At 44.8% G+C, this 22,565-nt stretch overlaps 10 protein-coding genes across 10 annotated transcripts; 4 read left to right on the top strand and 6 right to left on the bottom strand.

Annotated features, from left to right (window-relative positions):
- Positions 1-284: 284 nt before the first annotated feature.
- Positions 285-1,271, bottom strand: N7495_007010 (saccharopine dehydrogenase family protein; the record flags this gene model as incomplete). Its single annotated transcript, XM_057209661.1, has 1 exon — positions 285-1,271. The coding sequence occupies one exon, from the start codon at positions 1,269-1,271 to the stop codon at positions 285-287; it is 987 nt and encodes a 328-aa protein (XP_057063435.1).
- Positions 1,272-2,832: 1,561 nt separating this feature from the next.
- On the bottom strand, positions 2,833-3,552 carry N7495_007009 (A4/G1 family peptidase; the record flags this gene model as incomplete). Its single annotated transcript, XM_057209660.1, has 2 exons — positions 2,833-3,171; positions 3,547-3,552. The coding sequence occupies 2 exons, from the start codon at positions 3,550-3,552 to the stop codon at positions 2,833-2,835; spliced, it is 345 nt and encodes a 114-aa protein (XP_057063434.1).
- Positions 3,553-4,849: 1,297 nt separating this feature from the next.
- On the bottom strand, positions 4,850-5,542 carry N7495_007008 (GNAT family N-acetyltransferase; the record flags this gene model as incomplete). Its single annotated transcript, XM_057209659.1, has 1 exon — positions 4,850-5,542. One exon carries the CDS (start codon positions 5,540-5,542, stop codon positions 4,850-4,852), a length of 693 nt encoding a protein of 230 aa, XP_057063433.1.
- Positions 5,543-8,343: 2,801 nt separating this feature from the next.
- Positions 8,344-9,204, top strand: N7495_007007 (uncharacterized protein; the record flags this gene model as incomplete). The annotated part of the gene is made up of 3 exons (XM_057209658.1): positions 8,344-8,466; positions 8,548-8,749; positions 8,801-9,204. The coding sequence occupies 3 exons, from the start codon at positions 8,344-8,346 to the stop codon at positions 9,202-9,204; spliced, it is 729 nt and encodes a 242-aa protein (XP_057063432.1).
- A 1,175-nt stretch (positions 9,205-10,379) lies between these two features.
- Positions 10,380-12,134, bottom strand: N7495_007006 (Zn(II)2Cys6 transcription factor domain-containing protein; the record flags this gene model as incomplete). Its single annotated transcript, XM_057209657.1, has 2 exons — positions 10,380-11,994; positions 12,046-12,134. 2 exons carry the CDS (start codon positions 12,132-12,134, stop codon positions 10,380-10,382), a joined length of 1,704 nt encoding a protein of 567 aa, XP_057063431.1.
- Positions 12,135-12,512: 378 nt separating this feature from the next.
- On the top strand, positions 12,513-13,550 carry N7495_007005 (NADP-dependent oxidoreductase domain-containing protein; the record flags this gene model as incomplete). Its single annotated transcript, XM_057209656.1, has 2 exons — positions 12,513-12,938; positions 13,041-13,550. 2 exons carry the CDS (start codon positions 12,513-12,515, stop codon positions 13,548-13,550), a joined length of 936 nt encoding a protein of 311 aa, XP_057063430.1.
- A 391-nt stretch (positions 13,551-13,941) lies between these two features.
- On the top strand, positions 13,942-14,880 carry N7495_007004 (uncharacterized protein; the record flags this gene model as incomplete). The annotated part of the gene is made up of 1 exon (XM_057209655.1): positions 13,942-14,880. One exon carries the CDS (start codon positions 13,942-13,944, stop codon positions 14,878-14,880), a length of 939 nt encoding a protein of 312 aa, XP_057063429.1.
- Positions 14,881-15,489: 609 nt separating this feature from the next.
- Positions 15,490-17,477, bottom strand: N7495_007003 (uncharacterized protein; the record flags this gene model as incomplete). Its single annotated transcript, XM_057209654.1, has 7 exons — positions 15,490-16,041; positions 16,097-16,220; positions 16,274-16,695; positions 16,749-16,848; positions 16,910-16,983; positions 17,045-17,143; positions 17,202-17,477. The coding sequence occupies 7 exons, from the start codon at positions 17,475-17,477 to the stop codon at positions 15,490-15,492; spliced, it is 1,647 nt and encodes a 548-aa protein (XP_057063428.1).
- A 1,482-nt stretch (positions 17,478-18,959) lies between these two features.
- Positions 18,960-20,511, bottom strand: N7495_007002 (uncharacterized protein; the record flags this gene model as incomplete). The annotated part of the gene is made up of 2 exons (XM_057209653.1): positions 18,960-20,052; positions 20,114-20,511. The coding sequence occupies 2 exons, from the start codon at positions 20,509-20,511 to the stop codon at positions 18,960-18,962; spliced, it is 1,491 nt and encodes a 496-aa protein (XP_057063427.1).
- Positions 20,512-21,385: 874 nt separating this feature from the next.
- N7495_007001 (Carbon-nitrogen hydrolase) lies at positions 21,386-22,471 on the top strand (the record flags this gene model as incomplete). The annotated part of the gene is made up of 1 exon (XM_057209652.1): positions 21,386-22,471. The coding sequence occupies one exon, from the start codon at positions 21,386-21,388 to the stop codon at positions 22,469-22,471; it is 1,086 nt and encodes a 361-aa protein (XP_057063426.1).
- Between the last annotated feature and the right edge of the window lie 94 nt (positions 22,472-22,565).

Genomic DNA, 22,565 nt, shown 5'->3' with positions numbered 1-22,565 from the left:
ATTCATCATCACTAAGAAAATCGATACGATATACTATACGTAAAGGTTCGAGCCTTGGGAAGTCAGGTTGCACGTCGCTCGAGACCTTTGACCATGAATGCAGCATTCCATCTATGATTTATTTACAGCCACAGCAAACGCGGGAAGATAAAACGAAGTATCCAGTAAATATCAGAGAGAAAATAAATTTGTTCACAGTCAAGGCAAAAAGAACCCCCCACTCTCAAATAACTCTACGTGTGAGCCGCGATTGGACACACCAACTCCCTTCGGAATTACCTTCGCTAATCTTCAATGATCTCTGTATTCGGTATCGCCCGGATGAAATCCTTTCCAAAAACAAGCACCGGGGTCTGAAATCCGGGTTTCGCCTCCTTTTCCAAAACTCGTCTTGCGGCCTCCACCGAGGCCAAGCCGGTGAAGGAATACCCGTTGACAGTATGCAGCACCGCTCTGTACGAGAATCCTTCTTCTGAAGTCACAACAGCCGCCGCGTGATACGGTGCTGCATCCCTCTGTTCGGCCGTCGGGCCATCAGGAAGCTGGTCAAGGTCCCCGGTCGGAAAACTGTCGCTCGAGGCATGAACAAAGGTTCCAATATTAATGAGACCAGATGACTTTGAGATGGTCAAGAGATCGGGTAGCGTTACTGGGAATGAGGGTACGTTGCCTTTGCCGTCACCGAAATTGAAAGTCGTGGTTTGAGGATTTTCTTGTTCAACCAGGTTTCCGTCCACCAGTCGAAGACATCCGGATGTCATGTTCGATGCGCTGAGAGCCGATCCCCTGGACATTGATCCGGTCACATGTAGAGCGATGTCGATGCTCTTCGGATTTTCGACTTGGCCGATAACATGACTGGCAAGACAACCCAGCATAGCAACGCTGCCGCCGCAGCCGGGGAGGAGCATGATACCAGCTTCCTGTGCAGCAGTATCGTACTCTTGTGCTTGCTGGTAGGTTCCAATTTCCGCCGAGATGTCGAGGTACTGTGTTCTGTTCCGTATGCATGCTTCCATAAGGGTCTTGGCGGTTCGAACATATGGACCGGCGCAGTTGAGGACGACAGATGTGTCTTTCAACATGGAATCAACAATTTCTTGGTCGCTTAGATCGAACGCGTAGTAAGGGACATCAAGTCGAGACGCTAGATCCTGTAGATTCTGCTCTGACCGGCCGGCCAGGGCGAAGTCCAAACCAATGCTCTTGGCGTGTTCACTGGCCATCCGGCCAGTATAGCCGGTCGCACCATAGATGATTAAGGAGACCATTCTTCATTCGAGGCAAGCAAGAATAGTATGAAAATAAGACTTACGCTCTATTTTTGCCATTAGTACTTATAGGTATATAGTTTTCGCATATAGAGCATCCAGTCCATGGTGGCTAAAATCAAGCTCGGGGTTCCGAGTTGGTGCCAAATGAGCCAAAGCCCTGGTTACCGGCCCGTAGGCCATTACCCAGCCCAACCCACTGCCTATTGATGGCCCACCAGGCCCCCGTATTTTTTGATAAATTTGATACCTGGAGCGATGAGACCGACTTCCGGCACTCAGTTTTTTACTTACGGCACTCACCTGTTACGCACACGCTAGCTGGTCGCTCTTAGGTAAAGGGGGTCAGGGCTATACTTCCCAAGTATCCTGCAATCCTCCTTCCACAACCGCTTCAATGATCTGTACTCCGCAGAGGAATCAAGAAACAGTGCCTTAGGGCGCCGAGTTGATCTACACCGCAGTGTTGGTCAAGTCGTAGTGGTAGTCAAGTTATAATCAAGTTAATCAAGTCTTTCGGGATTCTCAATAGTAGGCACAAGTAACAATGGTGTGATTGAAGACGAAGAACTAGATACATGAATGAGTGTCCTTATATATCCCTGGGTTTCTCCCATGTAGATAGGTAGAAGGTAGAGTGGTAGATTTGCCTTGGCAAGATCTACTCGTCGACCATCGACCCTTCTACTACCTGCATGGTCACGTATGTCAGGAGCTAGAGCTCATGAGACTGAACAGGAGAGATGGGAAAGGTGTCAAAGGCCCGATTCCATTTATAGTTAGTCTATTTTAGTCAGCATTGGAATCCCACAATGGGATTCCTCCATTCTACAATCTATACACATACACTCTTTGGTACGCATACTGCGTTCTCATTTGCCCACTAGAATCCACTATTCCTTGGTAGTCGACCTCCATTTGACAACGTGCGATACGCTCCTGGAGTGCTTTCTGGTTATTCTTTCCGGAGAACATATTTTCAATGGCGAAGAAAATCAAAGAGAATCATGAAAGAGCAAGAGAAGAGCCTTGGGACTTGTATTTATGTCTTTTTTTTGGGACAGGCATATGTTTAGAATGAGTTGGCCCCTATCACCCCAAGGGTGAGAGTTGTCGCCCGTTCTCACCTCTGTCACCCCAGTATTGAGACTTCTCACCCATATCACCTACACTCACCCTAGAGTGCCGCTTAGGTGCTAAGGGCGCTTTAACTATTGACTGTGCAGAATAATAGGCTTAAGTTCGGCTGAGCGGACGGGAAGCCCTGTTCTCCACACCCTGTGGTCGTATGTGCTATGAAACCAAAACTTGATATCATATTGAGATAACTTATGTTTAAAATAGATATAGATAAAAGAGTAGACCTACACACACCTTACGAACTGCTATATCCATCGAGGTAAAGAGATCTCACTATAATGTAACGAAAATTTCACATCAAAATGTCGAAACAATAAGTTTGATGTTAAGGTGAAAAGCGAAGACTCAAGATGCTTCACTCTAAGCATCGAATGTATTCATAAAACTTTAATTTGAAATTTTAGAAGGCATCTCACTGTGTTCAGCTAGATTTATAGTATGTTATAGTGACACTATCATCAGTAATAGAGCTGTAAGTCAGAACAGTGTCGGCCTGCTTGATATCCATGATGGTAGCAGTCGAAGGGCCATAGGATGTGTTGCCAGACTTGGCTATAGCATCGCTAAAGGTAATAGTACCAAAGTTGGCGAAATCAACAAGCTCGCTGTCACTCTCAAAGTCTTCAATAATCCACCCGGCATTGTATTCACACAGAGAACCGTCAGTTATATTAGAGAATGAGTGGGTCGCGGAGTTTCTAGTGCTGATATTCTCGATGATGGCAGTAACACTAGTGCTAGAAGTGGCATCAATGGTGACCTTGATTACGTTGCCAGCAGATATTTCGAAATTGTCAAAGTCATAGGCGTAATCGGGGTACCACTCGTACCAGGCGTCGTAGGACACATCGCTGCCTGTAACAGGCTGGTGCCTGCTTTAGCATTCATGTCTGTGCCACTCATGCTCGTCACGTGCCACCCGCACCCGCATCCCTTATATTGCCACATGTCCATAGCTAGTCTCTCTCTCTTCTCTTCAAGCTTAATAAAGACAGTTTGTCGGCATCACTAGTTCTGCATTCAAGATTAGTATTAGCCCTTCACAATAGATTACATTATCAAAGTCGACTGTCTTTGTTGTGGTGTGACTTGATGCCCGGTAGTTCTATAAAATGATATTTTCATACCTGGGCACCTGCATGGATAGGTTTTACTGTTTATTCAAGTCGTTCAACCAGCGTGCACGAATAAGGCCGTGGCGGGTCATCATGCCAAATTTTGCTCCGCTCTGGGTGACCGGCAAGGAAGATAAGCTTGCGGCGTTGGAGATGAATTGTCGGCTATCCTCTGTCGTATCAGGGAGGTGTCGTAAGATTTGACTCCTTTTAAACGTGTAGTACTAATAACTGCAGTTGCAAAGATGGTAAGAAGTGTTTGTTCTAACTGCTGCTCTCTGAACTGAAGTAATTCCACTGCCCCACTTAAATAGAGCTGCATCCAATAGGAGTCCTTGAACCGTCCGTCCAATCAGGATAGACGATTCGACTTTCCATATTCAGATAGGAGGTCACTTAAGTGTTGTGGCAGCACCGAGCCGTCTCCGTTAGCTTTTTCAATCGCTGACCAAGTGTCCCAGTCTCGGAACGAACTCCATCGACGTGGCGCAACGAATGTGAGTGTCGGTACTATGAGTACTCCTCTTGGTCCTCTAACTGGTTGGCGGTGGTTGCATATGGTAAAGTGCAGCTGCGAAAGTGGTAAGATGTGTTATTCTATCCCAATTGTACTTTTCCAGTTAGGCTGAACGCCCCACTTGTTGATATTACCAATAGAATACCAGATGTTGAATCAATGAGATCCAATTACCCTATCTCCGCTCCAGTCTTAACGACAGTGAGAGGTCATCTTTGAGAGAAGGTGAGAGGTATTGGACGAGAGATCCGTCAAGTGCTCATACCTCGGCCAAACAACCCGCATATAGGGATGCACACGATATTTTTATCGTACGATAATGGGCGTTATCGTCTGACTAGATTGTATAATATATTTAGTATCATATGATAGTTAACTAGTTATGAATCCAGAATCCTTGCCTTGTATTCTATGGTTCTATCCAGTTCTGTGAAGGGCTAATACTAATCTTGAATGCAGAACTAGTGATGCCGACAAACTGTCTTTATTAAGCTTGAAGAGAAGAGAGAGAGACTAGCTATGGACATGTGGCAATATAAGGGATGCGGGTGCGGGTGGCACGTGACGAGCATGAGTTGTCAGACGGTTACTGTTTGCTTTGTTTGCATGTTATTTGGACTATTTAGTTTCTGTGGATTTCCCACGTAATTAGCCAATCAATCAATCGTTAACATTTCCTTCCGCCCAATTTCCTGACATGAGTGGCACAGGCATGAATGCTAAAGCAGGCACCAGCCTGTTACAAAGATAGTATAATATTCATGCTGAAACTGGTATGAAAATCTCAAGATAGAAAACACTCGAAATCACCTGTTATCAAAAGCTGAACGCTGCATGTAACGAAATGTATAGCGGCCCCAACGTCCTTCCCTAGAAATACTTTCAAGGTCATACTCGCTGCTACCAATTTCTTGGAATCCAGCCTTCTTATACAGATTTTGACCGGCGGGCGATGCGTGAACCCAACATGGAAGCTTCTCTGCATCAGCTATATCGATGCCCCATTGGATGAGCTGAGACCCTATTCCTCGACACTGGAAGTTTGGACTTGTTGCTAATGCTTGTAGCACAAGGTACTTTCTGCATTTCATGAAGTTTTCTTCCCATCTCATACAATCGCTGCGCATCAGGCGACTAAGAAGCTGAGCTGAGGTTCTTGGTCGCGCTGGCTGGTTCATAAGGGAAGATTCTCCATTGTTAGGCGTATCAAGATTTCTTGGCTTCAGCAATGCCTTACTTCTGTCTTGATCGTCTTTATCCTTAGTCAACCAGCACGCCCACCCGACTATTGTTCCATCACCAGCTACGGCTTTCACTAGCTTTGATGTCGGATCAGATAGCCAAATTTCGACTGATTTTTGCATAACGCTCTGATGCGCGTTTGCTTCGCGACCATAGAGCATGAAATTCGAGAATTGATCCTTTTTGAATGCCGCTGTGTGGACCCGGACGAGATCGGGGATATCATGGGTTGTCGCCAGAAAAAGAGAAATATTCATGGTTTTGTTTCTCCTTTAATTCGTGCGTAAGTAGAAGATGATACGATAAATGACTTTGCGGTGGTCAATAGAGATTTGAAGTAATTGATTTGATGCTTGGCTGGTAGTGATAATCTATCGGGAAAAATAAGATAGGAATAAATTGTCGAATGGAGAAAAAAAGACATAAAGGGGTTGACTAATCTAGGATCTATTAAAAAGGTACCTAGATAGCCGACTTTTCCGCATATCTCCCCTCAGGTGGCGAGGATCTTGTATATCTCACTAGTAGATGAAAATCAATGTCAGCCCTATAATTAGGTATTTACGCGAACGAGTTAGCGTAACTAATGGATTGCAGGGTTGTTTTCGAAACATCGGAGGTTTTAGACAGCAAGATGACCTCCTGAAAAGAACTATGGCGATAGTTCTAAGAAATAAACAGACTATGCTAGGGGAAATATGGTCCTTGGCGGGGGATAATCTTTCTTTACATATGGAATCCCGTCGCTGCTGGTTGAACATATGACAAAAGGTATTATCCCGCTAGTCCTATTTAGTATTAGTATCTTGGTACTTGCTTTTATCTCTCAATAAATTTTGCCTTTTAGGTATCCCCTCGCTTAGTAAATAGTTATTCCAAAAATTGCAGAATTTCTGGCAGAATTCTGCAATTAATCCGAGCTTTTGGGTCACATCGTAACTTCTTCATCGTTTTATTTTACACCTGTATTTGGTTTATTTTACATTTTGGGTTGGTTTCATTCTGGTTTATAAACTTACGAATACAAATCAACATATAGAATTACGCATTTGCTTTAGTGGCAAAAAATCATTTGGCAAAAAATCATTCAATTTCGAGGAAAATTTTCATTTTTTCCAACACTACCTAATAGTATTTCAGAATCCAACAAAATGTGCAGTAATTATGCATTAGCTAGCTTTACTATATGGTTATGTGCAGATACGAAGGCAGCATTGTTTCAGGAGGAATTACCCTATCCAATTATCTTGAAATATTCAAGGATCAGTATAGTAGTCATGCATTAGCTTACTCTCACCCCAATCTCACCCTATTTATTGTGCACTCACCTTGCTCACCCGTGGTCGCGCAACGCTAAAGCAGCGCTCACCCATTGCTCACCCTAGCGACACCCACCCGACTATTTTCCGCGTTTAAGCCACATGCCGGTCAGTTATTAGTATGGTGGGTGACCACATGCGAATCCTGACTATTATATGTTTTTGTTTTTTGTTCTTTATCCTTTTGCTCTATAGATAATAAGGGTGGGTTATTTAGTGAACTCGGAGTACAGGTCGTGTCACCTATCATGTGACTTAGCGTAGAAATTTCACGTCGCCTAATATTTAATTGGGCTTACTCTGTAGTGCGTGCGGTAAACCATTTTTCATCTCTTTTACAACTCCTCAGAGCCAAAAAATACTGTAATTCTGTTGTTAATTACAATGCCAAGACATTATTGGCAAATGCTAGGTGACGCGAACTTTTTACGCTAAGTCACATGATAGGTGATGCGACTGTCATGTTAGGTGACGCGACCTGGGAACTGGAACTGGGATAATATATGGCTGATAGTTCATGCACATTTGATTAAGAATGTTTTCTATACCGAGTAAGAATACGGCTTATCTCCAGGATTGTCCTCTCCGAAATCTCCTCGTGCTCCGAGTCCATCTCGCGCTTCTTGACCGAGTCCATCACCGCATTATACCTCTGATACCAGGCCCTTTTCCATGTCGTCGTGGTCGGGGTCCGAACAGTCGCATTCGGTGATGCCCTTCCAGTCTTCGATAGAAACAGGCCTAGGAGGTCGAATGAAAAACAGTATAGGGTCACCCAGTGCATGAACTTCTCAACGCAAAATTTAGTGAAAGTGCCTTTTCAAGTCACGAGATTTATAATGATCTCTTACTCAGCTAGATGAAATTGAATTGTACCAGGAATTATAAGGCTTCCAAACAAATCTACCCTTCAGTTCTCAATTAATAATACCAATCAATCAAGCTATCAAAGGTCATCGCGGCCCCCAGCCCCCAGCCGGGGAAGCTAGATAAAAGACTTCATGGCTCAGTTGACTATACTGTGTAGGTGTAAAATTTGTCGTCTTGAAGATCACATCACAGGGTGCTTCACATTGGCATATAAGTGGAATGCATTTCTCATGTCGATAACTAGTGGAAGTCTCAGCTCCGAGGCCGTCATCTCTAATCTATTTAGTGGCATTCACCCTCATCGTCAAACTCGATTGGGTGAAATGTCCATCCGGGTGGAGGGGTCATGAGAATCAACTTCATAGATATGTTGGTATTTTATGACTAGTCTATATTAGGTTTAGTCTCTCGGCATATTTCTCCTATTCACTGCCTGATTGGTGCCTTATGCTCTAGTCATAATTAATACCCCGGATTTTGGTCCCACAATACTAAAACTTTTAGTTACACTTTGGTCATTAAACATTTTCGTCCCCTGTAGTTGAAAAAAATTTGCACATGAGTCGAATTATTCCAAGGTTTATTATCCCAGCCGAAAGTGGTCTAGTTGGGCAATCTAAGCTTATCGTCGTGTTCGTTGGACGCCAATGTAAGTTGACCTTCTCGTAAGTCGCTCCTTCCCTAGATATCTTCATTTCCAAAAGTGCTTTACATTTGGCGTTTCAAATTTCAAGGTAATACGTACCTCTCCATTCTTCAGCCATGGCATCCCTTTTACTGACGGCGATGTTTCCTCCGTTTTCAGGACCCCAGAAAAGCCAGCTTCTGCCACAGCTACCATGAGGACTCAGACCCCTCCGAACTCCATTATGGCCTCTCTGCCGGTCGGATATATGATGCGGACATATTCAAGCATGGTTCATTTGCGGAAGGCAGTGGATGAGATCCAAAATTGTTACGAACAAGAGAAGAGTCACAACCAATGGCTTGTTGTTCGGGGGCTGTCAGAGAAAGCTACTCAGCAGCTGGACAAGGACGGGTTCAATCTTGGGATCAACTTCCGGTTTCAATAGGAGGGCACAACAGGTCTCATCAAAGTTGTTCCTAATGAGCCCCACGACACTCTCACTCGGCGAACCCAGCTTACAATCCACCACGCAATGCTTGGTATGGGAATGAAATGGCATGATTTCCAGTGGATGGGAACTACCACGTATCGCCCAGCTATTGGAAAAGGTAAACAAGCTGACGATGCATTCGTACCGCCATCACGATGTAAGCCGCAAGTGATGAAAACGGGATGGCTGACCCTTGTTTTTGAAACAGGGGATTCCGAGGGAATCTCACAACTCAGAGGTGACGCGGCGAAGTGGTTCGCCGACTCTCATGGGGAAGTCAGGATTGTCCTTATCATTAGCATTAAGGCCAAGTGGGTCGACATTGAAAAGTGGCAGTTGGCTCCCGCAAACTCCCCTCGACCATTGACAGAAGCAACTGTGGAGAGTCTTTGTGCCCAGGCCCCGAACATGCCGCCATTAACAACCCAGCAACCACTTAATCAACAGTCCTATTGTGCACAAGAAGTCCGGGCTAGTGAGAACGGTATTTCAGGCGCGCCGTTGATCCTCCCCTTCGAGGCCCTATATGACAGGGCCCCGGCAAATGCCATGGAGAGCGATTTGATTATCTCCGAACAAGACCTGATCAATATTACCAAACTGTACTGGTGAATGTTACTCTGTGGAAATTCTTCTCTCTGGTTCTCCTCCCTCCGCTGCAGTCTCCGAGTACATAGATGTTTCCTCTTCATCCGCTCCTCCCTCCCTGGTACTATTGCTTATGATGTTAATTGCACTTTTTTTGCTCCGCACTCACCGGCACTATTGCTAATTGCACTTTTTGCTCTGTACCTTACAAAATTACTACAATGTATGTTTACGGACCCGCGCGTAGGTCCACCACCGAAATGCAAAATACTTACAAATTTCCTTCTTTAAATCCAAATTTACAAACATCCTTCGGTGAGATTTAGATTCAAAGATTCAAATACAATTTAAAGGTAAATGTAACGCCGTAACCATCTCCCCTGCTGCCAGCATACCATCTATCCCAAGCTCCCACATCGTGGTAAATAAGTTGAGGCTGCGGTTTGGTCTTTAGGGTGACCTGCTTAACTTGATCGTGGAGCGCAGCTAGCTGACAATTGCGTCTCACTCATTTCTCCCTTTAGCGCCCTTTTTGTTTCCCTTTTTAATTTCATCATTCACTCATTATATCACATACGACCACAGGGTGTGGAGAACAGGGCTTCCCGTCCGCTCAGCCGTACTTAAGCCACACGCCGGTCAGTCAGTAGTATGGTGGGTGACCACATGCGAATCCTGACTGTTGTATGTTATTCATTATTATTTTTCAATATGTTTTTATTTTTATTTGCTTTTGTTCTAAGCGATTTGGGTGAAAATCATCGAGAATGGGTGGGTGACCTTGATCTACGGGTCAAAACGGCGACTTGGAACTCTCAACTCAATCCCGAGTTTCTGCACTGATATTTGTTGAAGGGCTATGCAATGGCCATTAATAATGTGTGCGAATAGTTCCAAAATTACTGAACTAGACTCCCTGGACGTCATTCGTAGTTTATAATTTCCAACGAAAGACGGATCCTATAATATCAGGTCCAAGAGCTAATTTTCTCAATGTTGGAATATGGAACAAAGTAGTCATGTGATCAAATTGTTACTTTATAATAGATAGCAAAACCAAGAATGAAAACCAGACTTTACAACCACTTCAGAGACACAAGCTATTATAGGGGCGTAAAGCGCAACCTGTGATAGGTGTCAGAAGTGGGCGTTAGCCTCTTACCAACCTTGCTATACCCACCGGTGTACCGACAAGTATGCTAAAATATGAACGCGGAAGTGTTATTCATCACGCCTGGTGGAATCCTTCGCTCGAAAGTCGCCCAAGTACCATCTTCCAACATCTGCCTATAACTCATAAAAGCATCACCACGTGCCGCAGTTGGATGAATCACCGCAGCATCAGATATACGGCACAACGCCTGAACTTTGAACAGGGAAGGGTGTCTATGTGTCAAAGGTATTTCCATGATAGGCTCGTCGATAATAGGATCTTCAAGCAAAATACCATATTCCTCAATTCGCAACACTTCCTCCAACATATCAGCCAGAATGAGTCCATTCCAAGCTCCTTCTCGATGTGGAGCTGATCGCAGTATGCGAATAGCCTGTCGACGAATGCGAGGCACGCGGCATTTGAGCGCTGTGTAATATATTGGAGGGATGAAGCCGGAGTCTATGGTAAAACCTAGTCCGTTACAACTGGGAGCACCCAAGCCGAGATTCCCTGCCTTCGTTTGGTTTTCATAATACCTCCACATATCGAGGAAGCTGGACAGTATCAAAATAAACTTCTCGGTATAGGAGTCATAGATTGACTCGCCCTCGGTAGAAAGACATGCAGATGCCATTATGATCGCCATCTCATAGTATACACGTAAAAGTAAAAAGGCAAGCTTATCACCCTGAGTTGCTTCTGCCTCGAGACGCACGAGTGAGGCATCATATGCTTTGCGCCAGAAGCAGAGATCTGCTAGAATCTTGCCCTGTGTTTTAAACAGTTGCGGGTCTTCTGCCGGTGCTTTTATTTCTTGGGGGCCAGAGTAACTTTGATTCAGACAGTATATTCTGTTAAGTAAGTTGTCGAGTGCCTGTCGTGCATCTTTTATGGAGGAGAATTCATATGGTAGAGAATGAGTCTGCGGGTCTCGAGTCAGAACACACATATGCGCTGGAACATGGCCAATCATGGCAGACTGAATTGTGAGACGGGAATAAGAATCAATCAAAGCGTTGTGTGCAAAGTCATCTGATGGACCTAGGATGGCTGGGCTCATTGCAGAACGAGGCTTCGGTGCCGAGATAGTAGACAGAAGCTGGATACCGTAGCGAAGATGGGCACTGCCCATTTCGTATGAGCCTCGCAGATACTCCAGTGTGACAAAAACCATGCATGTTATCAAAGCCACGCGAAGAGTGTGTTTAGTGTTACTACTCGTAGTCTTTTGAAGACAGTGGATTGCCTTGTTGTATTGTTGCAAAGTGAATTGCTCAGCTTCGAGGTTATTTTGTGACATAAATTTCCAAGGCTTGTTATTTTCGAATTTATGGGCTGCAGATAGGGCAACGACCGCATGGCGCACGGAGGGTTCTTGCACACTGGCTTGGAAGACTAACACTTCCCAGAAATCGGAGGGAAACAAGCCAGTAAACTTCTTAGTCGTCTTGAACATAAACCAGTCAAAGTACTGTTGCTCTTCGTGGCTGAGACTACCAGCCGGTACTGGAGTGCAGTGGATGGAAGGCGCTCGGTTGCTCTGCAGCTGATATGGACTCCCACCTCCTCCCCAGATTCCATAACCATCACAGATGCGGCCCGTGGAGACACAGCGCCGGCACGCGGGTCGACCTTCGTCACATTTAACCCGGCGAGCTCTATAGCCCACGTTAGAGTGATGTAACGATAGGCGGATTACTGATACTCACTTGCACGTCTTACAGCCCGACTTTACTTTCTTCTTTCCCACTTGCAGTGGTTTGTATTCTGGTTGATACATCAAATAGTATGCAAGCATTCAATAGGGGCCAGACATAGGAAGCTTTTGACATTGAGACAGACATGCTGTTTGAAGATAAATTGGGGATGTTGGGATTGGCTTGCTCGCATTTTACGATATCCGATTGGACATAGTGGGGCTAATGGATACGATCGGATCTTATAGCTTCTGATTGGACAATATAACTAAAGCCGCTGCTTAAATCCGTCATGACATGATCCAGATCCATAGTTATCGTCTCAAGTTTGGTATGATCGGTCATCATGATTTCATCCGTAAAGGCATATTTAAAGCAATATCTTTCCCCTCCGATATAACCTATTTATTTCTATTCATATTCACATTCAATCCTCTTTGATAACACATCTTCAACTCCTCAATCACTCATTCTTCAATATGTCTGCCCCCCTTCGAACTCTTGGCAGAAATGGTCCCCAGGTGCCTGCCATTGGTCTTGGTCTCATGAGCATTGGTGGAATCTATGGGTCAGCTGGTGCCCAAGAGGACAATATTGCTTTACTGGACCATGCTCATTCCACCGGCCAGCGATTCTGGGATACCGCCGATATGTACCTCGACAGTGAGGATATTGTCGGCGAGTGGATCAAGAAATCAGGAAATCGCGGTGATATCTTCCTTGCTACTAAGTTCGGCATCCAGTTTGACCCCCAGACCTTTGCCATGGAAATTAGGTCCGACCCCGAATATGTGAAGCTTGCTTGTGAGAAGAGTCTAAAGCGTCTTGGTGTGGATACAATTGATTTGTACTACTGCCACCGCGTCGACACAGTCACCCCAATTGAGAAGACCGTTGAAGCTATGGTTGAGCTCAAGAAGTACTTCTTCCTTCCAAATTATTCATCATAGCTCCTTTGCTAATAAAAGCGCAGTGCTGGAAAGATTCGCTACCTGGGACTTTCTGAGGTTTCAGCTGCGACCCTACGTCGTGCACATGCTGTGCACCCTATTACAGCTCTTCAGATCGAGTACAGTCCTTTCGCACTTGACATTGAACGGCCTACCGTCGACCTTCTCAACACCTGCCGCGAGCTAGGCGTATCTGTCGTTGCTTACAGTCCCATTGGCCGGGGTATCCTGACTGGACAAATTAAGTCTCCGGATGATTTACCCGCGCATGATTTCCGCCGTCATCTTCCAAAGTACTCAGCAGAACACTTCCCTAAGATTCTGGAGATGGTTCAGGGCATTCAAACAGTTGCCAAAGCCCATGGAGCTACCAATGCCCAGATCGCCCTTGCTTGGCTTCTTGCACAGGGGTCTGATATCATTCCGATTCCTGGTACCAAGTCTGTCTCGAGAATGGACGAGAACTTTGCCTCTGCCAAGATTCATTTGACCGATAAGGAGGTCAAGGACATCCGGGCATTGGTTGAACGGGCAGAGATTCTCGCTGGTCGCTACCATGAATCGTAAGTACACTCCCATTGGGACTTTGGAGATTTATGCTGATATTTCTTTTTTTTTTTAGAATGACCAATTTCTCTGTCGCCGATACTCCCGAGTTGTGATGCAATATCTAGAATGACACATGTACTTAACATGATTGACATAATTGAATGTAGATTTATCTGAAAAATACTTACTTGAATAAACAATACTAGCCATCAGTAAAGATCAGGATCAGGACCAGGATCGAGATCTAGGCTGAATCCTGATCAGATAAGATTAGGCTTGTTGGAGCGACAACGGGTTCATCCCTTTAGCTAACCCCTCTCGGCCCCGCCCGCAAATCTCACCCTTGGGTCGATTTCACCCCATCTTTCTCATGAAACCCTATTTTATACTCTATTCAAATGAAGTCCAGATGTCTTCGTCCGATACCAGTCCCTCTAACTGGATCACTGGTAGTTACATGGGTAGCAGCCCAATAGTACTCATCACAATCGCGACATTTGTGGGGGTCGCGTGGTACAACGTGATTGAGCTGATTGTGCTTATTTTCCTTACCTTCAAACGCTACGATGGGCCCTATTTTTGGAGTTTATTAATTGCATCCATCGGCATCCTCCCATACTCGGTCGGATACTTGATCAAGTTTTTCGCCCTAACATCGACTCCATGGCTTCCAGTAACCCTGCTAACCGTGGGCTGGTGGGCTATGGTAACGGGCCAGTCCTTCGTGTTGTATTCTCGACTACACCTAGTTATTGAGAACATGCGCGTCTTGCACATGGTCAAATACATGATCGTCACAAACGTCTTCATTCTCCATATCCCGACCACCGCCCTGACTTATGTCGCTAATGTTTCAAATTCCTCCGCGTCGGTCGCCGGCTACGATATCATGGAGAAGATTCAGCTCGCCGGCTTTTGCGTTCAAGAGGTCATCATCTCTGTTCTATACATGTGGGAAACGAATCGAATGCTGCAGCTAAATCCCGACCGCGGCAGTCGACAGCTCATCTTGCAGCTGCTTGCAGTTAACATGTCTTGTGTCATGATGGATATCGCGTTGATGGTCATCGAGTTTATGAACTTTTATATCTATCAAACTACCCTGAAAGCTACTCTTTACAGTGTGAAGCTGAAGCTGGAGATCGCCGTTTTGGGAAAACTTGTCTATATTGCACACCAACATGTATGGCGCTCGCCATTGAATGTGCATATGGCCGGCGGACGATACCCCTCATTTGTCGACCCCGCGCAAATTGCCGCCGATCATCATCGTTCAGAGTCCTCTTGCGCGACTGATGCATCCAAAGGACGTGCTAATGGTCTTGAAACTATAGACAACGATGGATGATATTTGTGGGACCTCACATCACCACGTTATTATCTTTGCATTCTGATCTGATATTTGGTCAACGATGAGACCACTTCAACAACCTGAACATCTCGTTTATCAGCCTTGCATCTTACAAAGATAGAAGGGCACACATTATGGAGTGGCTCTGGTCGAAGATAGTGATTCTGTTCACTGTCATTCTCAGGCCATTAAGAAGAAAATCGGCCTGGGTATATTATGGAGAACCATCTGCGGATAGCGCCGATCATTATTACAGATCTTATGCCAACTTAGCGATAAATAAGCACCATAATCTGCTAAACATTATGCGTGTCGGGGTCATAAATATAGTAATAAATCTAATAAAGCATATCTGCTCGCGCGTATAACAAGTTTTCAATAGAGGTCCAGTAGAAAATTGAAGTGCAATATGGATTGATATAATGCGCGAACTGGCCTATCACAAGCTTTGAAAGATAGGTATTTTAAGAATGAATTTTGTTAGAATTTATGGAAATGAGGGATCAGTCTCATGTCTCAAGCAAGAATTATTCACTTGTCAGATCCAGATTCATTGCTCGTTATTCCAGTGTTCTCATCCCAGGCATACACTAATACCTAGATGGATCAAAGCTTCGAATTGGCCTTGACATCCTTCAGAATACCCTCAACCAACATTGCTGCAGCCAAAGTCTCCTCATCCTTGAAATGTCTACCAGCAATCTGGAGAGCGACAGGCGCACCCTCATACCGGTCTGGCCCCTTGTACTTCCGCCATTCTCGCTCATCAACCTCATTGCGAGGTTTGTAATCCCTATCCTGCTCAGTCAAGGCATCCAATTCCGGATCAACGGTCAGTCCCGAAGGAAAGACCACAGCTGGAAGGTCCAGCACATTCCAAATAGCAGTATAGTTCCAGTATTGGGACTCGCCCATAACTGCTGCAACTCCGGGGTAGGCTGGAGAGATGATAAAATCGACAGCACGGTTTTTCAGCACAGCATGGTAGTCATCGCGATAAGTGTCACGGGCGTATTGCAACTTCCAGACGTCGAAGTGAGACAGGGGTGTCTCGGAGCCATAGGAAAATGCCCATTCGCTTAGCGGGCAGGCTGGTTCGCCTGATTCACTGAGCATCTTCCGTGGCAGGGTAGCGGCGTCGGGGTAATAAAGTGCTGACTATTCAATCTCAGCTGCTGTCCATTCGTTTTTAAGGCCGATGCTGATGACTTACAATGATATCCCATCCATGGTCATGCTTGAAAGGCTCCCAGTCAACAACTTTCACTCCGGCTGTAAGCAATTTCTCCTGAACAAGCCGAAGGGCACGTGTCACTGGTGGATGAGGATGAACAAAGCTGTGCAAGATGAGCAATTTTTCTCCGTATCAAGGAAATATAGGTCTTCTTACCCGTCATCCCACATGATGGCAATAGTCACATCGTGAGATGGAGCAACAGTCCTCCAAGGCACGGGCACTAAGGATGTCTCTGTATCCCAAGGTTCCTGTTGCAACACGGCCTTCTGGAACAGCTCAAGATCTTTGAGTGAGCAGGTTGATAGTGGACCCACTACACCGTGGATGTTCTCTTGACCCATGCCCGCAACCATGATACCTGTCATTGGGTTGCGCATCGCAGTCGGTTTGAATCCATATCCACCACAAAAAGCGGCAGGGCAGCGAATTGATCCACCGATGTCAGTACCAATTCCAAGTGGTGCACATCGGAAGCCCATCGAAGCACCCTCCCCACCGGAAGACCCTCCAGGGGTTAATAATTTATTGTGCGGATTGAAAGTCGTGCCCGTGATATTGTTGGTGCAGCAAAGATGCTAATACGTGTGAACAAGCCATACAAGGAGAGAGTATAAGACTTAATGCCTACCATGAGTGACTGTGGCTGGTTGGTCCGCACGTGGAATACTGCACCAGCTTTAGCTAGCAATTGCAGCAGATATGCGTCTTCGGTAGTGACTCGGTCAACTCTATGTTTCAGGGTTCATTGTCAGATAAGCCTTGCCCAAATGTGTTTTTATCGGGACATACAAGGCAACATAGCCAGTGTTGCAGGTCTTGTTCTTCATCCCGATATGCTCCTTAACGCTGATAGGGACTCCGTGCTAATTCTAGAGTTAGAAATTCATGTGTTTTTTTAGCAAGGCTTAATAGGTGCGAGCTCACAAGTGGTCCTATCAGTTTTCCCGTCTTTTCATAATAAGCATCAAGCTCTTTAGCTCGAGCTATTGCCTCGTCAGCCAAGAATTCCGTCGCAAAGTTCAACTACCAAAAGCCTTAGTGTTTATACACTGGTTAATTTGAGTCAATAGAAAAGACTGACCAGTTGATGTCCCAAGACAGATCGCTTGAGAAATGCCACTACCACCTCTTCAGCCTTCAATTGACCCTTTCCCATTTCTTCCACTAGCTCCGTCGCGGACATGTCCGTTATCGCGAGCTCTCGCTCACTATAGAGCCCGCTCTCCTTAGGGAAATCTATCACACTCTTCTGCACCATTGGTGGTAGTTTTACTATTGGGACAAGCCAGTTCCTGGGGACGGAATTGATGAGAATATCCCGGCCTCTTTTGGCTTGCAATTCCCAGCTCTGCGACATATTTCGATATAAGAGGGGTCAACTGGCAAAAATGTATTATGGGAAAAGGAAAGAAAGTGAGATGTAGAAAGTGAGGAACTTAAGCTAGAAATCTTCCCCGCCTTATCCAACACTGTCAACAACAGCATTGGTCAGTCAATTTAATTGATAACAAATCACCGAGACTAAAAGTGGAGCTGGATGTGAAGCACTTAATTGGTTTATCTTGAACTGTAGTCACGAACTTGAGGGTCCGCTGTGGATTCTTTTTGCAATCTTATCTAAATGCAAAGGAATGTTCAGTGTTCTCACTTCCTTTCCTTTACAAATTGCCATTAACTGAAAACCACAGATAATGTATAAATGGAGAAGAAAATGTCACTGTGTACTAGGTACAGTTTGTAGAGGTCTCAGGTTCCACAGTAACAACATTTGTAGCTAGACGAGATCATATGTGGGCGGGAACGACAGAAATAATCCTGATTTCTTTTGGCTCCTTGCACAATTCATGTATCTCTCACGATATGGACTTTTATAAAATGATATTTAGTAGCCTTCTACGTCTAGTATATTCCAGATAACGCGTACCACCAAAGGCACGTGCATAGCGAAGTTCCATTCTTAGTGACCCCACTTTCTGTGTTTTGAATCACCCGATATCAGATATGCTGCAAGTTCAATAGTCGGGACAGCGAAAGAAGTGCCTTGATCGCACAAAGTCCTAGATTTATCTGTGCCGCTACCATAATCACAATCACACTCGATTCGATACTCTGTTATGCCTTTCACCGCGTCAGAATCGATTGCTCCCGGAGTGAAACTTGACGGAGAATCATCAATATCAACTGCTATAACCACAATCGTATTCGGAAACTCCTCAATGAAGGGAGCTGGGTATTTATTCAATGGGGTCTTGCTATACCTTTTTTTCACATTCCATGCAGTAGGGAATATGACAGTATCTAAGTCATAGATCTTTTTATAGAGAGATCGGTGTGCTTGCAACTCCGAATAAAGGGCCCAACATCCCGATCTATTTATGTGTGCCTAGAAAAGTATCCTGTTCTACCGCCTGACTAGTCGGAGAATTACACGCTGTTGCGGGTCGATGCCATTTCGCAAACACTTTTCTTGAAGAACCGGTGATTAATGGTATCATAATTTTGAATGAAATTGCCGCACCATCCACGATTGGTCTTAAGGCTTGTCATTCTTGCATAACCATCATCACCAATCAATTGAACAGATTTAATGCTGACATTTGGTATGAGTCTTGGAATAACGTTGGGAAAATTGTTAAAAACTATTATCATGATCGACAGGGCCCCTTAGTATAGAATCATAATATTAATGAACCTTTCAAACTTGAAAGGTAAGAAAGGCAGCATCAGGCAAGGTCATTCTCCAAGATTTGATAGAGAAAAGAAATTGAGATAAATTAGACTGATAACAAATTTCATATGGGCGGATTCCAAGGTTTGATTATAAAGCACAACCAGGCCTCTATTTTTCTGCTTTGCGGTTACGAATAATCTCAGACATTTCCTGGTCATTTGCAACATCCATATCACGACCTCTCTTCTCCGGCCCGATCAAGATCATCACTATACTATAAGCGTATACAGCTCCCATAAAGATGCAAACAACTTTACTATAATCATATCGGTGAACGACTTTGCCGTCGGTTGTTACCGATGGAAGTGGGTAACGCTCACCAAGCCTTGATTCAATCGTTGAAGAGGCAGAGGATGCCAGGTTTCCAATTTGATAAGCTGACCCGACCATGAAAGCCTGAAAAGAACCAGGAGAAAGCTCCATGATGTAAATAGGCACGATACTCCAGGCACCCTGTATGCAGAACTGCACGAAAAAGGCTGCAGCCATGACGGACTTCGATCTCACATATGTGTATGGGTATAGTAAGGCTCCACCGACAATGCACACGGTCAACATGCTGAGTCGTCGACCAAAGAATTGTGAGCAGTATCCCATAATAGTGCCACCGCAAATTGCACCCAAATTGGCAACAACTTGGGTCACAGTGACGATATTGGTATCGAAACCGTTGTCACTCTTCAGCATAGTAGGATATAGGTCTTGTGTTCCATGTGCCATGAAATTGAAACCACTAGTCAAGAGGATCAGGTACACCAGCAATAGCCAGTGACGCTTGATCGCAACCTTTCCTTCAGCAATGAACATCTTAGCAATGTCTCCTTGCTCTTTGCGAACCTCATGCCTATCTTGAAAAGCTTTTGTCTCTCCTAGATAAAGACGAGCGATGATAATAAGGACTGGAGGGCATGCACCAAACCAGAAGAGAGGTCTCCAGCCATGCGATGTGGTATTTACCAAGGCTCGCGAAAAGGCAGTTGCAAGAAGGTAACCAAACGCATATCCTTGCTGCATCAATCCTGATATAAGACCTTGAGCTTCCTTGGGACAATCCTCCAGCGCGGTCACCGCTGCATTTCCATATAGTCCACCCATTGCAACTCCAAGCAGAGCACGACACGCAAGGAATTGTTGATATGTTTGTGTAAAGCCTGTGCCAAGCTCAAGGATGATTAAAAGAACAAGATTGGCGATAAATGGCCTGCAGTATCCACTCAATCAGTACAGGTCAAGTGCCCTAAATGCTAATAGTGAGAACTTACCATTTGCGTCCATATCGATCTGCTGCGACTCCGAAAATGATGGAGCCAACTGACCGAAGCATGAGAACTAGGGTAATTCCCCATGTAATATCGGTAGTAGATTTGTTAAAAGTCTCTGCTAGATCAGAAACTGTGAGGGATACGGTGAAGAAGTCAAAGGAGTCCCATGACCATGCCCAGAATGAGACTGCAAAGAAGGCCCATTGTCGTGCATTGAGCATGCGCAGAAGAGTGATTGGGTTGGCGAGATGTGTCATAGGGGGTTTGAGGGTCGTGATCCTGGTAGCTGCATATTCTCCTATGGACATGCACTTCGGCTCAAGCAATATCATCTCACCACTTTTATAGTCATGGCTTCCAATACACTGCTCCTCGTCCGGATGGATGCTCTTGCTCATATCCATTTAACGGTGACAACCCTTGAAAGGTCAGGATAAGCAGATTTGAGTCTATAAGAAACTTCAGAGTTTTCAAATAATATTTAGATTTAATATTCATTTCATGTAAACATATCCCAAACTTATATTTCACTCCAGCGTTCGAAGATAACAATCGCTATTTGACAGATTAATTCTCCACATTTCATAGATAAACTTCTTGGTATCTACTGTCTCCAAATCACTGATAAGGAATCCCGGGGTCGAAAACTTGCCACGGAAAAAGTGTTTCCAAAGAGGACTAGAGTCTACCCTACATCCATGCTAGTTCAGTGGAACTAGCCAGGTGGGCCTTAGCATCGCTCAAGGTTTACTCTAGATAGGTTAAATCCTGTCATTACCTTTTAGGTTTAGTCTGCAGACCTTAAGTTCTACTGTTCATTGCACAAAATACCTAGGTAGTCCTTACCAAGTGTGGGTTCGCTTGCGGAAATTGTTCAGTACTTCTGTCTATGCGATGGGTATATAGGCTAGATAATCACCCGATGCCGCTGCTGATAGTGAGATATCCTTCACTGAATAATTAAAGCTACTAACCTACTATTAAAAGTTAAGATAAGAAGATACTCCACATTAAATACTCCAAGGCTTGGCCTATCTGGATTAGCTAATTGTAGATTATCTTTGGGGTTGGAACTGATAAGCGGAGAACAATGGATCTAAGCCAATGGCGTAGTTTACCCCAACTTTTTGTATTATCTGGTCCATTTATAGATTAGATGACAAAAACCCCGATAAGATGAGCTTTGATTGAATTAATTAAGGCAATTAGCTTACGCTTAAGAGCTGTTTTGAAACTCCACACCAGAACACTCTGATTTTTCAATTTTTTACTATGAGTTCCGTCAAACTCGCACCGAGGCTCGTGACTGTTGCTGCTTGCCAGCTGGGTCCTATTCATCTCTCGGACTCGCGTCAGGATGTCTTGAAACGCATGTGTCTGCTTCTGGACCAATGTGCGAAAGAAGGCGTCAAGCTTGCTGTTTTCCCGGAGCTAGCTTTCACCACATTTTTCCCACGATACTTCCTTGAGGGAAAGAATTTAGACCAGTACTTTGAAATTGAAAACCCGAGTGAAGGTGGAATCGAACAGTCAGCCAATGTGAAACCTCTCCTTGATCATGCCAAATCACTCGGCATTGATGTTTATGTCGGCTATGCGGAAAGGAGCATTCAATCAGACGGCTCCCACATTGATTATAATTCCTCTTTATACTACTCTTCACAAGAGGGTAAAGTCATTGGAAAGTACCGCAAAGTTCATCTCCCTGGCTCAGTCGAGCCTCATACCGAGCCTGGTTCATTCCAACAACTGGAAAAACGATATTTCCGCAATGGCGACTTAGGATTCCCTGCTTTCAGGGCACCAGGTCTCGTAAATGGCGCTCTGAAGAAGTCTAGAGATATCAGTGATGCATCACAAACAGCTGGAAAAGGCGATCCCATCATTGGCATGCTAATTTGCAATGATCGACGATGGGCGGAAGCATGGCGAGTGTACGGACTCCAAGGATTGGAGCTTATGTGTTGTGGATATAACACTACTGCCTTCCGCTCCACATCTACTGGTCATCCAGTACCGGGTCTTAGTCCCGAGGCAGCGGAAGAGGAGATGACGTTCCATCACAAGCTCTCTTGCCAGGGCAATAGTTACATGAATGCTTGCTTTAGCATTAACGTCGCCAAAACAGGCTCAGAAGATGGACATCCGCTGATTGGTGGTACTATCATTGTTCACCCGCTTGGACATATCATTAAGGAAGCCAAGACTAAGGAGGATGAGATAGTTGTGGCCACCATCGACCTAGCCGACTGCCGTCAACTCAAGACAAGTGTGTTTGCATTCGAAAAACATCGTAAACCCGAGAGTTATCACTCTATCATTGAGCGCACGGGGCCTATTGAACCAGAGCTGTTGTGAGAGATAGAGAAAATGAGTTTCTAAAGTCACTTTAGTATCGACAAACTGAATAAATTCCATACTAAAACTATCTTAACGGCCGATCAAGGATCCA

This window comes from Penicillium taxi (genome assembly GCF_028828555.1).
Source record: "Penicillium taxi strain IBT 34144 chromosome Unknown utg000004l_segment0_segment0, whole genome shotgun sequence".
In the NCBI taxonomy this organism is placed as follows: domain Eukaryota; kingdom Fungi; phylum Ascomycota; class Eurotiomycetes; order Eurotiales; family Aspergillaceae; genus Penicillium; species Penicillium taxi.
The sequence above is the reverse complement of the archived record's forward strand: the minus strand, read 5'-3'. Positions and strand labels throughout refer to the sequence as shown.